The sequence below is a fragment of the Psittacula echo genome (assembly GCF_963264785.1).
Source record: "Psittacula echo genome assembly, chromosome: 14".
Classification (NCBI taxonomy): Eukaryota; Metazoa; Chordata; class Aves; order Psittaciformes; family Psittacidae; genus Psittacula; species Psittacula echo.
Window position 1 is genome coordinate 11,628,829 of NC_137750.1, and position 14,214 is coordinate 11,643,042.

At 53.5% G+C, this 14,214-nt stretch overlaps 1 protein-coding gene across 1 annotated transcript in view; it reads left to right on the top strand.

The window, feature by feature from the left end:
• Nucleotides 1–10,016: 10,016 nt before the first annotated feature.
• DNAH9 (dynein axonemal heavy chain 9) overlaps nucleotides 10,017–14,214 on the top strand; it is a gene marked incomplete at both ends in the record, with an annotated part of 158,001 nt that continues 153,803 nt past the window's right edge. Inside the window, 5 exon segments of the mRNA XM_080629257.1 lie at nucleotides 10,017–10,076; nucleotides 10,080–10,087; nucleotides 11,134–11,185; nucleotides 11,987–12,103; nucleotides 13,321–13,471. Coding sequence (XP_080485383.1) covers nucleotides 10,017–10,076; nucleotides 10,080–10,087; nucleotides 11,134–11,185; nucleotides 11,987–12,103; nucleotides 13,321–13,471 — 388 coding nt within the window.

The window sequence follows — 14,214 nt, forward strand, 5'->3', positions numbered from 1 at the left end:
CAGTGTGGAGAAGAGAAGGCTCAGGGGGGACCTGATGGCTCCCTACAAGTGCCTGAGAGGAGGATGGAGCCAGGAGGGGCTGGGCTCTGCTCCCAAGGAACAAGGGATGGGACAAGAGGAACCGGCCTCAAGCTGCACCAGGGCAGGTTTAGATGGAGCTGAGGACCAATTCCTGCCCCAGAGGGTGCTCAGGCATTGGAACAGGCTGCCCAGGGCAGGGCTGCAGGCACCGTCCCTGCAAGGGTTCACACCCCATGGAGACGAGGCCTCAGTGCCATGGGGCAGTGGTGGCCTTGGCACTGCTGGGGAACGGTTGGACTGGATGAGCTTGAAGGGCTTTTCCAGCCGAGTTGATTCCATGGTTCACAGCACCTCCTGCCTCATGTTGGTCTTTAGCTTTCAGTTAAACCTCCTCAGTCCTGACCCATATCAGCTCTGGGCTTGTCTAATGCTGGTGTCCTTGTGGAACACAAATCACAGGGTGAAAAGTGCTGCAGGGGACACCTCGATGTCCCCTGGTCCAAGCCTTGTTAAAGCAGAGCCCCTCAGACCCGAGTGCCCAGGACCGTGCCCATGTGGTTTCTGAGTCTCTCTAAGGATGCAGATGAGATGCCACAAGTACCCCCAGCAGCCTCATGTCAGGGCTCGGTTACCCTCGTGTGGAAAAGCCTTTCCTGGTGTTCAGAAGGAGCCTCCTGTAGCCTCAGTGTAACAATGAAGTGGTGCAGGAATAGGAGCAGCTCTGGTCTGTGCACAGATCATCACATCTCCTGGTCCAGTGCTGGATTCTGCTCTGGGCTCTCCTTGTCCATTCTTGGGTTGTTTTTACAGGTGGGCTGTAAACTCCTTCACATCTCTCTGGTTTCTGCCCCTTGGTATCCATGCAACTCCTTTACCTTCCAAGAGCTAAGCACGGGCACACGGCCCATGGCTCCAGAAACTTCAGCTCCAAGCTGGGCAAAGCCACCCCGTGACAAGAACTCAGTTAAAGGAATTCAGCCCAACTGAACTCAGTTCACACAGCCGGGGAGGCTGATGTTTGCCCAGAGGGATCTTCAAGATCCTTGCTCCTTCCTGTGCTGGCAGCCAGAACCAGCGCTGTCTCCAGCTATTCCTGATGGCCCCTCACCTGGAGAAGTCTCAGCAGTGAGGCTGCAATGGGAAATGGCTCCAGCTGCTTGACTGGAGATGCTCTTGATGGATTAAGATGGTGATGGATAGGCTGGATTCCAAGGGCAGCCTTGCAGAGTGGTTATCCCCGATTGGTGGGATAGCAATTTATGTACATGGGGAGCTCTGGTTTTGAGGGCCTTGAGCCCCATGGTCTTGGCGACTCTGCCCAGACACTGGGTTTTGCATTTGGGGTTGGTGTGTACATGGTGGCACAGGCTGGGAACACTCCGGCAGATCCCGGTAGATCCTGTTTCCTGGCTGCCTTCAGCAGGTGGGATGGTGCATCCTGATGGTCATTCCCAGGCTTTCCTCCCCTCCCCATGCAGGGTTGCTGTGAAGCAGGTTCTGCCTGGGCTTGGTCCTACTGTCAGATGTCGCTTGTGGGACACAGTGATGGGGCTGTGCTGGGGTGGAAGGGTCTCTGGTCCTTAAACAGAGGGGTTTAGGGCAGCCTTAGGAGAATCTGTCAGTGAAAGAAATAGTTTGTGTCCATCTCACTGCGGGTGTTTTAGGATGTCAGGAACAGACACACCATAACTGTGTGTTCATGCAGTGAGGAAGCGACCTTGTCTGCTTGGCAGGAGGAGTGCAACTCTGCTCTGTGGAGCCCAGCAATGGGTTTAACAATCACGAAGAAACTGAGCAGCTCTCATTGACTGGTTACAACATCCCTGGCATTCTCAGTCCATGGTTTCACAGAATCACGCTGGTTTATATTGGAAGGGACCTTAAAGCTCCAACCCCTGCCACAGGCAGGGACCCCTTCCACTGGAGCAGCTTGCTCCAAGCCCCTGTGTCCAACCTGGCCTTGAACACTGCCAGGGATGGGGCAGCCACAGCTTCTCTGGGCACCCTGGGCCAGCGCCTCAGCACCCTCACAGGGAAGAGCTTCTGCCTAAGAGCTCATCTCAGTCTCCCCTCGGGCAGGTTAAAGCCATTCCCCTTGGCCTGTCCCTACAGGCCCTTGTCCCAAGCCCCTCTCCAAGTTTCCTGCAGCCCCTTTAGGCACTGGAGCTGCTCTCAGGTCTCCTCTTAAGGAGCCTTCTCTTCTCCAGGCTTCACTTCAGTTGTCTCCAGGTATAAGTAATAGAGACAAATCTTGCTGATAGTGTAGCTCCAGGCGCTGGAGGGGAGCTGGGCAGTGTCTGCATGGCTTGTTCCTTGGGGTTGTGCTCGCCTTCCCCACAGCTCCCTGGGCATGATGGTTGCTGGTGCCAGGTCTGCATTACAGAGATGGGGCAGGACCAGGGCAGACCTGGGTGCTTGATGCCTTTTCACGTTTGTATTTATTCCTTTTCAGTGTCCATTTGTAGCTATTCTATCCCCTTTCCCAACACAAAAGGGATGTCATTTGTCACCAGGGACAACCAGGCTTTGTCAGGCTGTTGCCGCAGGCTGGTGCCAGCGTGGAGCCACCCTGGGAGAGCCTGTGCTCCGAAAGGTGGAGCAAGCACCAGGATGTTCTGTGAAGGCAAGGGGAGGTGAACCCATGGTGCTGTCTCCAGATGCAGGGCTGAGGGAGCTTGGGGATGGGGCTGCTCACTTTGCGGCTTTCCACCTTTCTCAGCTGCTTGGATTCAGGGGAAGGGATGTTCACGTGCACAGAGTGGGCCTGTAGAGGGGTTTGATGAAGTCTGTTCGTCATCTGCCCTTGTTTCATGTAGCAGGGAAATGCTTGAGGCAGCAATGAGTGTCCAGGCAAGGACCTCAGAGCGAGGTGTCCTGCCTGTCTTCTGCAGCATTTGTTTCTCATCCTCTTTCATGACTCCTGCTGCAGGTGATCGTGCCCATCCTGACAAACCAGAAGAACCATCAGGGCTGGCCACGAGTGGTGTCCCAAGACCTTATACGTCATGTCCACAACCTGAAAAGCACTGTTTTCAAGGTTGTTGGCCAAGTAAAGGGCAAGACCTTGCTGCCTCTTCCAGCTGGTTCAGAGGGAATCGAGGACATTGATCTGGAAAATGAGAAATGGTGAGTACAACCTCACTGATGCATGTGCTGGGTCCTCTGGGGAGCCTCTCCCCAGAAGCAATGAACTGCTCGGATCAAGGAGGATAAAACCCAAACCCAGGAGAGGTTTTACCCTGTTTCATAGGCCTGGTAGAGGTCCATGCTGCCTGCTTGGGCAGGACTATTCTGCCTCCTTTTAAACGTGGATTTATTATGCAGAGGTATGGGAAAAGCCACCTACAACTTCCTGCAAGCAAGCTCCTAAACTGCTCCTGGTCCCATAGAGAGATTTAGGAGCTGTTGCATCTGTCCTCCTGGAGAAGCAGGGTGGCTTCCAGGCAGCCACTGCTTTTCCTGGTGTTCCTCTTCAATAAGTAAATGAAAGACTTGGATAATTTGGGTTCTCTCCAGTCATAGGTGGACCTCCCTGGAAGCTCTCCTGGTTCTGAGGGCCAGTTCCCATGAAAGCCACCCCAGGTGTTTTCTTACTAGTTATAACCATGGAATGGAACCATGGAAACTTTCAAAGACCATCAAGTCCAGCTGTTCCCCAGCACTGCCAAGGCCACCACTAACCCATATCACTGAGGTTCATTGAACCACATACAATTGGCCACAGCCATCACTGCAGCCTGTCCAGATCCCTCTGCAGAGCCTTCCTACCCTCAAGCAGATCAGCACTCCTGCCCAGCTTGAGGTGCACTGGATCCTCTTGTCCAGATCACTGGGCAGCCATGGGAGGCTGAGCCACCTGTGTACCAGGCACTATCCTCATCCTTTGCGAGCTGATCCGTCTCATTGCAGCTGCAGGAACTTCCACCCTGGTCCTCCCAAGAAGCCAAGCTGGTGCCAGAGGCTGGGGGTGCAAGGATTTTGGCTGTGGCAGTGCTGTGAGCCTGGCCCAATCCACAATAACTAAGTCTGGAAGGTCCATAGAGCAGATGTATTTGCACATCATGTCATCTCCTGAGGTCCCCAAGTGGGGAAGCATGCGGCCCAGATGTGGGCTGCAGCTCACTCTGTGCAGTTTCTCTCTGAACTGAGTTAATGGCTGTGGGGAGGTGGAATGCATTCAGACAGAACAGTGCAGGGAGAGATAATGCTGCTGGAGGTTTGGCTCTGCAGGTCAGACCCTGAACCCGAATGGATCTGATGCCACAGTGATTGGCTGTGCAGACAGGTGGCAACAGGCTTTTGGGTTTTGATTGTTCTGGGGTGTTGAAAGGTGAAGCTAGACTGTAATGTGTAAACTCCAGCCATCCACGGGGTCATTTGAAGTAGATCCAGTCGAGCGTTGCCCATCAACAAGAGGAAAGCAAAGTTAACCTCGTGGTCTGTTTTCTGCAGCCTGGAGCTGATAGATAAATCTCTTGTCTATGCCACCGAGTCATCCATCATAGACTGGAGCTACCAGATCCAGGAAGCACTGAAGAAAGAGTCTTCAGAGCCTCTCCTGCAAGGCACCAACCCCAACCCAAAGGTGGAACTGGAGTTCTGGGAGAACAGGTACCCTGCGGGGCCTGCCCACGGCGTGGTGGTCACTGGCTCTGGCTTTGGGTGGAGGGAGAGTGCTGGAGACAGACAGAGCTGCTGCTTCTATGACTTGAGAAGAGCAAGGTCTGCAGAGTGTCAGGGAGGTCACTGGGCCCTGGGCTGTGTTTTAACTTGCCCCCAGCACAGGGGCTACAGCTTGAGGGAGTTCTGTCACTGTTCACTGGGAACCAGCCACAGGAGGAAGTGATGATGTGGTGCAGTGTTCTGTAGTGTGTAGTGTTCTGTAGTGCCTTCTGGAAGCAGTGCACCTCAGTGGCTGCTCTTCATCTCTCTGTGCCAGAGGGGGTTTAGAGGCTCAAGAGCCGGGGAGTGTCATTTCCTTCTGCCCTTTGCAAACTCTTGAGGTGTGTCAGTCCATCACTTAAAGCCCTTCCTGCGGGAGAGCTGTTACTGATGTCTGCAGAAGCTCCTCATGGCTTCCTTCAGAAGTGTTCTGGCAGTGCAGAGCCGCGGTCATGCTGAACCCCTGCACTATCTGTTTGTCCTGTGGGCTTTGTCTGTGTCTTCCTCCCGTTTCCTTTCACTCAGCCCATGTGCAGCTGAAGGAAATCCTGAATCAGGGCCAAGGGAAATGAGTGGTGTGAGGGGACAGCTGTCTTGGTTGTTGCAGGTGTGAGAACCTGGAATGCATTTACAACCAGCTGAGAACCAAGAAGGTCAGCAACATGATAGAGGTGCTGAAGAGAGTCGGGAGCAGCTACATCCCAACCTTCAACACTATGCTCATGGATGTTGAGACAGGTAAGGTGCTGGGGCAACTTCACCATAGTGCTGGCTTCTGGCCTTTGTCCATAGCCTGGTGGTACTGGTCTCAAGCCCAGTAGTGGCACTGGTCATTCAGTTTGCTGTGACCGTGGTGACTGCAGCCTTGTGTCTGGCCCTGTCTGGTTCATGGAATGCAGCTGGGCTGCTTGTGCTTCATCTGTTGCTTTTGTTTACAGGCTGGGACAAGCCTGATCCCTGGTCTGTTGAGCCAGATCCTTCCCAAAGGTCCGAGTGAGTGGATCTAGGAATTCTCTCTGCTGTAATAAAGCATTCAGGCTGAGAGAGCTGGGCTGGTTCAGCCTGGAGAAGAGAAGGCTCATTAAGGGCAGACCTTAGAGCAGCTCCAGTGCCTAAAGGGGCTACAGGAAACCTGGAGAGGGGCTTGGGACAAGGGCCTGTAGGGACAGGCCAAGGGGAATGGCTTTAACCTGCCCGAGGGGAGACTGAGATGAGCTCTTAGGCAGAAGCTCTTCCCTGTGAGGGTGCTGAGGCGCTGGCCCAGGGTGCCCAGAGAAGCTGTGGCTGCCCCATCCCTGGCAGTGTTCAAGGCCAGGTTGGACACAGGGGCTTGGAGCAAGCTGCTCTAGTGGAAGGTGTCCCTGCCTGTGGCAGGGGTTGGAGCTGGATGAGTTTTAAGGTCCCTTCAACACAAACCAGTCTGGGGTTCTGTGATTCACAGGAATGCAGCAGGATTTACCCCAACTTTTGCAGTGTGGTAGGAGGCCTGGTACCTGTGAAGGGGCTGCAGCATGGTGTGAGCATGGCCCATGTGTCTGCCTGCATCCCCACCCAGTAATGTCCTCCTGAATGCAAGCTCTGGCCTGCCCAGCTTTCCTGGCCTTCTTGACAGGGAGATCGTTGCAAGGATGCTGTGGGGCAGGTGACCTGTAGATGGTGATGTGCAGCAGCAAATCTGCCTTCTCCCATATTTTTCCAGTCTGGCACAAGAGAGCTGGGAGCAGGAAAACAACAAGATTGCATTTCCCAGTTCAGGGAACTAAAGACTTATAAGGAAAATCACCCAGGCTTTGCTAGCTAAGTGCATACTGATAGGTTACTCTGTTCTTCGCCCCTTCCCATAGAAACATTTAATGTAGTAGGGATCTGTGTCACACTCTACACTGTGCAGTTTATACAGGCTCAAGAAAACCCCCTTCTGTAAGGAGCCAAGAGTTCCTCATCACACTAATCCTATGGTTCTGTAATGAACGCTTTAAGGATCTAATTGAAATACACCAAATATGTGGGTTTAACCCAGTTACAGCAACACTCCCCCTGTCCCTGGTGTTGGGCCCTCCGTGCTGATGTGCTGGGGTGGCTGTTGTCTGTCTTCTATGCTGGGGGAGTGATGTTGGGACTGGGAGTTTCTTCTTCCTTGGGTTTTGGGGTAGTTTTTATGTGTATTTGGGCACTTCTGTCACTTCTTGTTGATCCACAGGTTTAACTGCACAATGATCACTTGGTTTTGTTAATGCTTCTACTCTGGGATCATCTTTCAGGGTAAAACCACAGAGCTGTACAAAGCTAAGGGAAAGCTTCCAACCACTCAGACATTAGTTACCTTGCTGTCGTAGAATCACAGAATCCCAGACTGGTTTGGGTTGGAAGGGACCTCAAAGCTCATCCAGCTCCAACCCCTGCCACGGGCAGGGACACCTTCCACTAGAGCAGCTTGCTCCAAGCCCCTGTGTCCAACCTGGCCTTGAACAGTGCCAGGCATGGGGCAGCCATAGCTTCTCTGGGCACCCTGTGCCAGTGCCTCAGCACCCTCACAGGGAAGAGTTTATTCCTTATTTGCAACCTAATTCTCCCCTCTTTAAATTTAAACCCCTCACCCCATGTTCTGTCGCTACAGTCTCTGATGCAGGTCCTTCCCCAGCATCCTCGTAGGCCCCCTTCAGACACTGGAAGCTGCTCTGAGGTCTCCAGCAGCTTCTCTTCTCCAGGCTGAGCAGCCCCAGTGTTCTCAGCCTGGCTCCATACAGGAGCTGCTCCAGCCCCTGCTCATCCTCATGGCCTCCTCTGGACTTGCTCCAACAGCTCCATGTCCTTATGTTGAGGACCCCAGCACTGCACACAGTGCTGCAAGTGGGGTCTCCCCAGAGCATTGGAGAGGGGCAGGATCCCCTCCCTGAGCTGCTGCTTACGCTCTGGGGTGCAACCCAGTACACAGAGGGATTATGGGCTCAAGCACACACTGAAGCTGGGTCATGGAGGGCTCCTTCTCACCCAGCACCCCCAGGTCCTTCTGCTCATGCTGCTCTGAGTCACTTCTCTGCCCAGCCTGCCTGTGCCTGGGACTGCCCCAACCCAGGGGCAGGACCTTGCACTTGGCTGGGTTGAACTTCATGAGGTTCGCACCGTCCCACCTCTCAAGTGTGTCCAGATCCCTCTGGTTCCCATCCTTTCCCTCCCATGTTGTGACTGCACCACACAGGTTGCTGTGCACAGCATTTAGCAGTTGTGCACTCAGGTTGTGCACAGAGCCCTGTCCCAGCTCCCTGTTGCTTGACTTCATAGCAGTGTACATCTGTTGTGGTGAGTGCTGTAGGTGAGCAGTGTTCATGGGTGAGCACCCTCCAGCACACAGGTAGGTGAGTGTGCTCCATGACTCCTTGTTTTCCCAGGCACCTTCCATCCAGCTTATAGCCCACCGCAGCTTGGTGCATCTCACCACTTCTCCCATCTCTTACCACAGCTTTGGCCGAAGCTCAGGACATTCACCTGCACCTGATGCCCCTCAAGCGCCACTTGGAGGACATCGAGAAGGTTGAGTTCAGTGAGGTGAAGCCTTTCCTGGTCCCTCTGCTCCATGTGGTGTGTTTGATCTGGGTCACCTCCAAGCACTACAACATGCCCGCACGGATAGTAGTGCTGCTCCAGGAAATCTGCAACCTCCTCATCCAGCGGGTGCGTGGCCATGCTGCCTGTGTTTGCCAAGGGGATTCCTTCATGCAAGTCTCTTCTCTCCCCCTTTCCCCCATCCTTCCCTGCCAAAGGGATTCTTAATGTGAGAGGTGGGATCAAACATCTTCAGTGCAAGAAGTCCTTGTTCTCTGTGGCAGCAGAAGTGACCTCTCAAATATTGCTTTTCTAGGCCATGGTGTACCTGTGTCCAGAAGATCTTCTGAAAGGAGAGATGGAAGAGAGCCTGGGCAAGGTGCAGCTGGTGCTCAGCATCCTGAATGCATTCAAAGAAGCGTTTGAGGAGAGAAGGGAAAGGCTGCACACATATTATGAACCAGGCCAGGAAGTGAGGGAGTGGGAATTCCCTGCTGTGATGGTGTTTGCAAGGCTGGACAGCTTCCTGGAGAGACTGGAGATGGTGGAGGTGAGACTTTGGTCTTGAAAACTATTGCAAGCCTTCAGGAGAGGTCTGTAGCCATGAACTCACTTGCTAGCATCTTCCTTTCCTGTAGCTTCACCTGATATGAGGGCATGGGGCACTTCTTTGCTGTTAGGTCTCCTGTTACAGCAAGGCTGGGACCTTGTTTTACTATGTCCTGCTTGCTCGCATGTGTAAGATGTGCAGTTGTGTCCTTCTGCTCAGGTTGGTCAGTGTGGTGGTGTTCCCAAAGAGTCCTGCTGGACTCCTTGCTCCTTTTGGGCAGGGGAATGGGGGTTACTGGAGGCTGTGCATTTCACAGCTGTAAATAAAGCTCTCCAATCTCCCAGTCCTTCTGTTGCCATCAGAGACACCCCAGAGCTGCAGAGCCCACCTGCTTCCCGTGAGCATGGCCACATGGGCCTGGGGAGGAGCAGGGAAACGTTCTTCACCAGCTCATCACTTTGATACCAGATTTCAGTGACACCTTGCAAAGATCCTAATGGCCTGTCCAGCTGGGATGCTGTGGTTGAGGGGTGCCCCTGTTTGTCACTGGTCTGAGATGCTCATCTGAGACATCTGGAGTCACGAATCCCCTCATCCCTCAGCTCCCAGCGTGGCCAAGGGCCCCTCGGGCTGGGGGTGATGTTGTTCAGCAGAGAGCAGGTCTGAGTGTGTTGGGGCAGCCCTGTGCTGTGTCTGGAGTGGAAGGTGTCCCTGCCCATTGCAGAGACAACCAGCTGAGCAGGGTCAGTGACACCCACTTGGACACAGGGAGGTTTGGGCAGGAGCTTTGACAGCTGTACCTGTAAACATCAGAAGTCTCTTGGTCAATACCTCTAACATTGGGGTTGTGAGGTCTGTGGATGACAGACCAGGGTCTGCTTTGGACCTGTCCTTTAAACATCCTTAAAGCAGTTTACAGTTGTTGTGGCATTTCTAATGGTAGCACCAGGCCACCCCAGGGAGGGCCATGTCCTGAGCAGCCTCTGGTGACCAGGACCCGCAGCATCTAGCTTCCCCCTGTCCTGGTTGTGCCACTCAGCCTGGGGACATCCTTGGAATGGCAGCATGCACAGCTTTGTGTGACCACTCTTACCATCTTCTTTTGTCAATATATTAACTTGTGTCCCTCCATTGGCCTTGAAGGATCTTCTGGCAACTGCCTTGGACCTGATGAAGCTGGAAAAGATGGAGTTCAGTGGGGTTAAAGGGAAGGCCCTGGGCCAGCAGGTGCTGGACATGTATGAGAGCTTCCAGGAGGCATACAAGGTGTTGGCAGAGCACTCCTATGACTGCCTTGACCTGACCAACACGGTAGGTGGGACCAGCTTGTGGTAACTCCAGCAACGTGTGTGTTCCCTAAGCAGCAGCTTCCTCTGCCGTGAAGCCCTGGCTCATGTGCAGTCCTGCTGACCTCTTCCCAACTCAGGACCTGACACCAGTGCAGCTGGGAAACAGGGATTTCTCTGCCCTTTACACAAGCTTTCCCTCTATGTGGTGCTTGCTGGTGTGGTTGAGCTGTACCAGCATCCCTGTTTCTTTGCTTTCCTGCTCTTGGTGTCCAGCTTCTGTGATGAGGGCCAGCTCAGGTAACCTCTGGGGATGTGTTTGCTGTTGTCTAGTGAACATGTGGCATCTGGTGCTCTTGGATTTGGAGGGCTCCATGTTGTATTATCAGTAGTGCTTCAATGAAAGGAATCTTGCCAGCCTTCTGGGTCATGGCTCAGTGGCTATCTGGATCACAGGTGCTCACAGCAGCATGTGTCATGCAAGCAGGACAAAGCAACTGTGCTTTGGGCCTCCTTACTGCCTGTTCATAAACTCCTGCTCTTGGCCTTGGCATTTAGCAGCATGGCCTGAGTGTGAGCTATGAACCAAGGGTGAGGATGAGGTTTCTGAAGTGGTCCCATCTGGGTCCCGTGGTTGTGGCTGATCTCACAGGAGCTCTGATTTCTTCTGCTGCTTGTCCCATCTGCTTGGGGCTCAGCTCACTGTGCCTGAGGAGCAGGACATGGTCAGGCCTGTCCCAGGGCTCAAACTGGGGTGGCCATAGGGAAGCTCCATGGTGAGGAGCTCCAGTCTCACTGCTGTGACACACATCCAAGTGGAAGGTGATCCTGGGGCAAAGCCCTGGCTCCTGCAGGCTCCTGCCTTGCTCCCTGCTGTGCTGGGGTGGAAGGTGTCAGGGCTGGCAGTGGGACACGGGGCTGCGGTGCCTTGCTTTCAGGTGTTGGGACTTTGCTGCGGGGATGGCTGCCTTGTGCTTTGCTTCCTGTAGTTCCCAGCCCATCTCTGCAGTGGTGGCTTGTCCCCAGTGCTGCCTGGGGGATCCTGCTGCTCCGTGTCCCCCCCTGCCTCAGGAGGGAGGGCACAGGAGGAATGGTGACGTTGGCACTGCGGGAGCTGGCTCGGGTTCACTGGCCCCATGGCCTTTGTGTGACTGAGCCGTGTTTGTTCTTTCAGTGCTTGTGTTTTGCACCCCCTGATACTTTCTAGAGCCTCTTTTATAGCTAAACCAGGGCACATGGCTCTGCTGGAGCTCAGCAGTGGTAGTGGCAGAAGCTGTTGTCTTATGACACAGAAAAGAGACACATTTAGAGGCCTAATTTTTGGTGGCTTTGTCCAAGCCAGGACAGGAGGACTGAAGTCTCCACCTTGTCAAGTTGAGGCTTCGATTTGGGCTCTTTTACCTGTAGGAAAACAAAGCTGGATTTTACATTTGAATTTGAAAGGATTTATTACAACTGGAGCTGGAGAAGCGGTGCCAGAAGAGGATGGAAGTTACAGAAACACAGACCTGGTGAGGTTAGAAAGTACCTCTGCAAATCACCTCATCCACCTTCCCTGCTCCAAGCAGGCTCAGCCAGAGCAAGGCTGTGAGCAGGCAGGTTAACCATCTCCAAGGTGGAATATGTCCAAGGGTAGAGACTCCACAACCTCTCTGGGCAACCGGTGCCAGTGTTCTGAGCTGCCTTTATTGTCCCATTTACAGCCAACTCAAGGCGAAAACCACAGGCTTGTTTTGCCTTGGAAGTAACTGGATTTGGACCCAGCAGGTTCATCTGTGGGTTGGCTGGATGGTGATGTAGCCTTCAGGTCAAGTGGTTTAATTCCTGATGAATAGGAAGAGGAAAGACCTCTGGATCAGGAGGTTGCAGGTACTTTCCAAGTGCTTTCTCGCAGCCTCACGGCTGCTGTTTTGTCTTCCCACAGGAATTTGTGCAAAATGCCTTGGAATTCCAGCAGAAAGTAGAAGACATCGACCACTGGTTGGGCACTGTTTTCATCCAGGCTTTTGATGATGCCTCAGACTTGGAGCATGCCTTTAAGGTGTGTTGGTCATGGGCCTTGTCTTCTGGAGAGGGGAAATCGGGCACCTGTGGTTTGCATGGGTGAGGATCCCACCGAGCTGGGATCCCAGGCACTGCTGTAGCTACAGGCCCACGGAAATGGAGGGTGTCACAATGAGAACAGGCCTCTGCTGAGTGGAGGAGCAGCAGTCACGTTATGCACATCAGGCTCTCAGATGTTTGCCTTGTGTCTCTGCGTGGTGGGGGAACTTCTGCTTTTTATAGGATTTCCTGGTGGGAACTGCTGTTATACCCCAGGGGATGGTTGTTGCTATCAATTTGTTCGTATTGATAATACTTGGATGGATTTTAGGTTTGGAAACAGGGGTTTTCCAGGAGCCAGGCTGCTGTGTTCGTCTTGCAGGAAAAGGAAATGGGGTTTTATGAGTAATTTCAACACAAGTGTCTGTAGAAAAGCCTGTGGGAAGTGAGAGCAATTCCCTTTGGAAGGGTTTGTTAAAAACAGCAGATTTTTGAAGCATTTGAAGAATGCCGGTTGGAATATGGTTCCAAAGTCACTGCAAGAGAGCCACTGAGGTGCTGGAGCGGGGCCAGAGAAGGGCAGCGGAGCTGGTGCAGGGCCTGGAGCCCAGTGTGATGGGGAAGGGCTGAGGGACCTGGGGGGTTCAGTCTGGAGAAGAGAAGGCTCAGGGGGGACCTGATCGCTCCCTACAACTGCCTGAGAGGAGGATGGAGCCAGGAGGGGCTGGGCTCTGCTCCCAAGGAACAAGGGATGGGACAAGAGGAACCGGCCTCAAGCTGCACCAGGGCAGGTTTAGATGGAGCTGAGGAACAATTCCTGCCCCAGAGGGTGCTCAGGCATTGGAACAGGCTGCCCAGGGCAGGGCTGCAGGCACCGTCCCTGCAAGGGTTCACACCCTGTGGAGACGAGGCCTCAGTGCCATGGGTTATGGGTGGCCTTGGCAGTGCTGGTGAAAGGTTGGACTGGATGAGCTTAAAGGGCTTTTCCAGTGTGGTTGCTTCTGTGATCCCATGATCTCTGTAACAAAGGGAAGGGACTACTGGAAAAGCAGGGCAAAGGAATTTCCCTTTTCCACAGTGCCCACTGGTGCAGGCATTTGGGCTTGTGAGAAGGATGAAGCATGCGGGCTGGGGAAGGAGATCCCAGTGGGTCTCTGCTGAAGTCTGAGTTGTGAATTTCTCCCCCTTTCTTTTCCTGCTTCTTCCCCTCTGCAGTTGCTGGACATGTTTGGGAGCCTCTTGGAGCGACCAGTGATCGCGGCAGATGCTGCTGACAAGTACTCTGTCCTCATCAGCATGTTCCATAGTGCTGTGGCCCATGCCAGGCTCATCTACACCAGGCACATCCAGGCAGAGCTGGAGCTTGGTGAGTGGCTGGTGCTGAGTACAACAGGTTCTACAGGGAATGGGGTTTAGATTCATTTTGGTGGGGGGGAACAATTTGTTTTCTTCTAAGGAAAGCAAGACTTGCCCTGTTATAAATGGTTTGAGCCTCTGTAGCTCCTGGTGGGAATGGAAGTGCCTGGGAAAGCTGTTCTTAGTATTAAAGCAAATGATCTGCTGGGGAGAAAATACCATGGTTGAAGTGTGTGTCCATGAGATGTGACTGGGAATGAGCTTCACCCCAGCAAGGCTCTAACAGGGAGTTTCTCTCCACACTTGTGCCTTGTCTCAGACACCCCATGGGCCTTGCTTGTGTGCTCCCCAGCATGAAGTTCTTGTGTTTCCCCTGTCATGCTGTAAATGCAAGGGGGACTTTAACAGAGCTTTAATCAACCTTTCCAGGTTTATCCTGGCCCAGGAAGGTTGGTGCAGGAGGACATGGGTCAGACTGCAGTGATTATGAGGACAAGAGTGTGTCCTTTTGAACAGCACCCAGGCCACTCACCTCAGGGAGGCTGTACTGGAACCAGGCAAGTCTGGGAGAGGCAGCACTGCTGCAACCAGTCAGGTTAACAGAGGGAACGGAGAGATTCGTGGATACTTGCCCTGGTCACAGACCTCCCCCAGCAGTGTATCAGATGTTGGATTGAAGGAAGGAAGCTGGGAAATGAGAGCAGTTTTGTGCAGATGGGCTTCTGGTGGTGTATCTTGGAGGTTACAAGTACC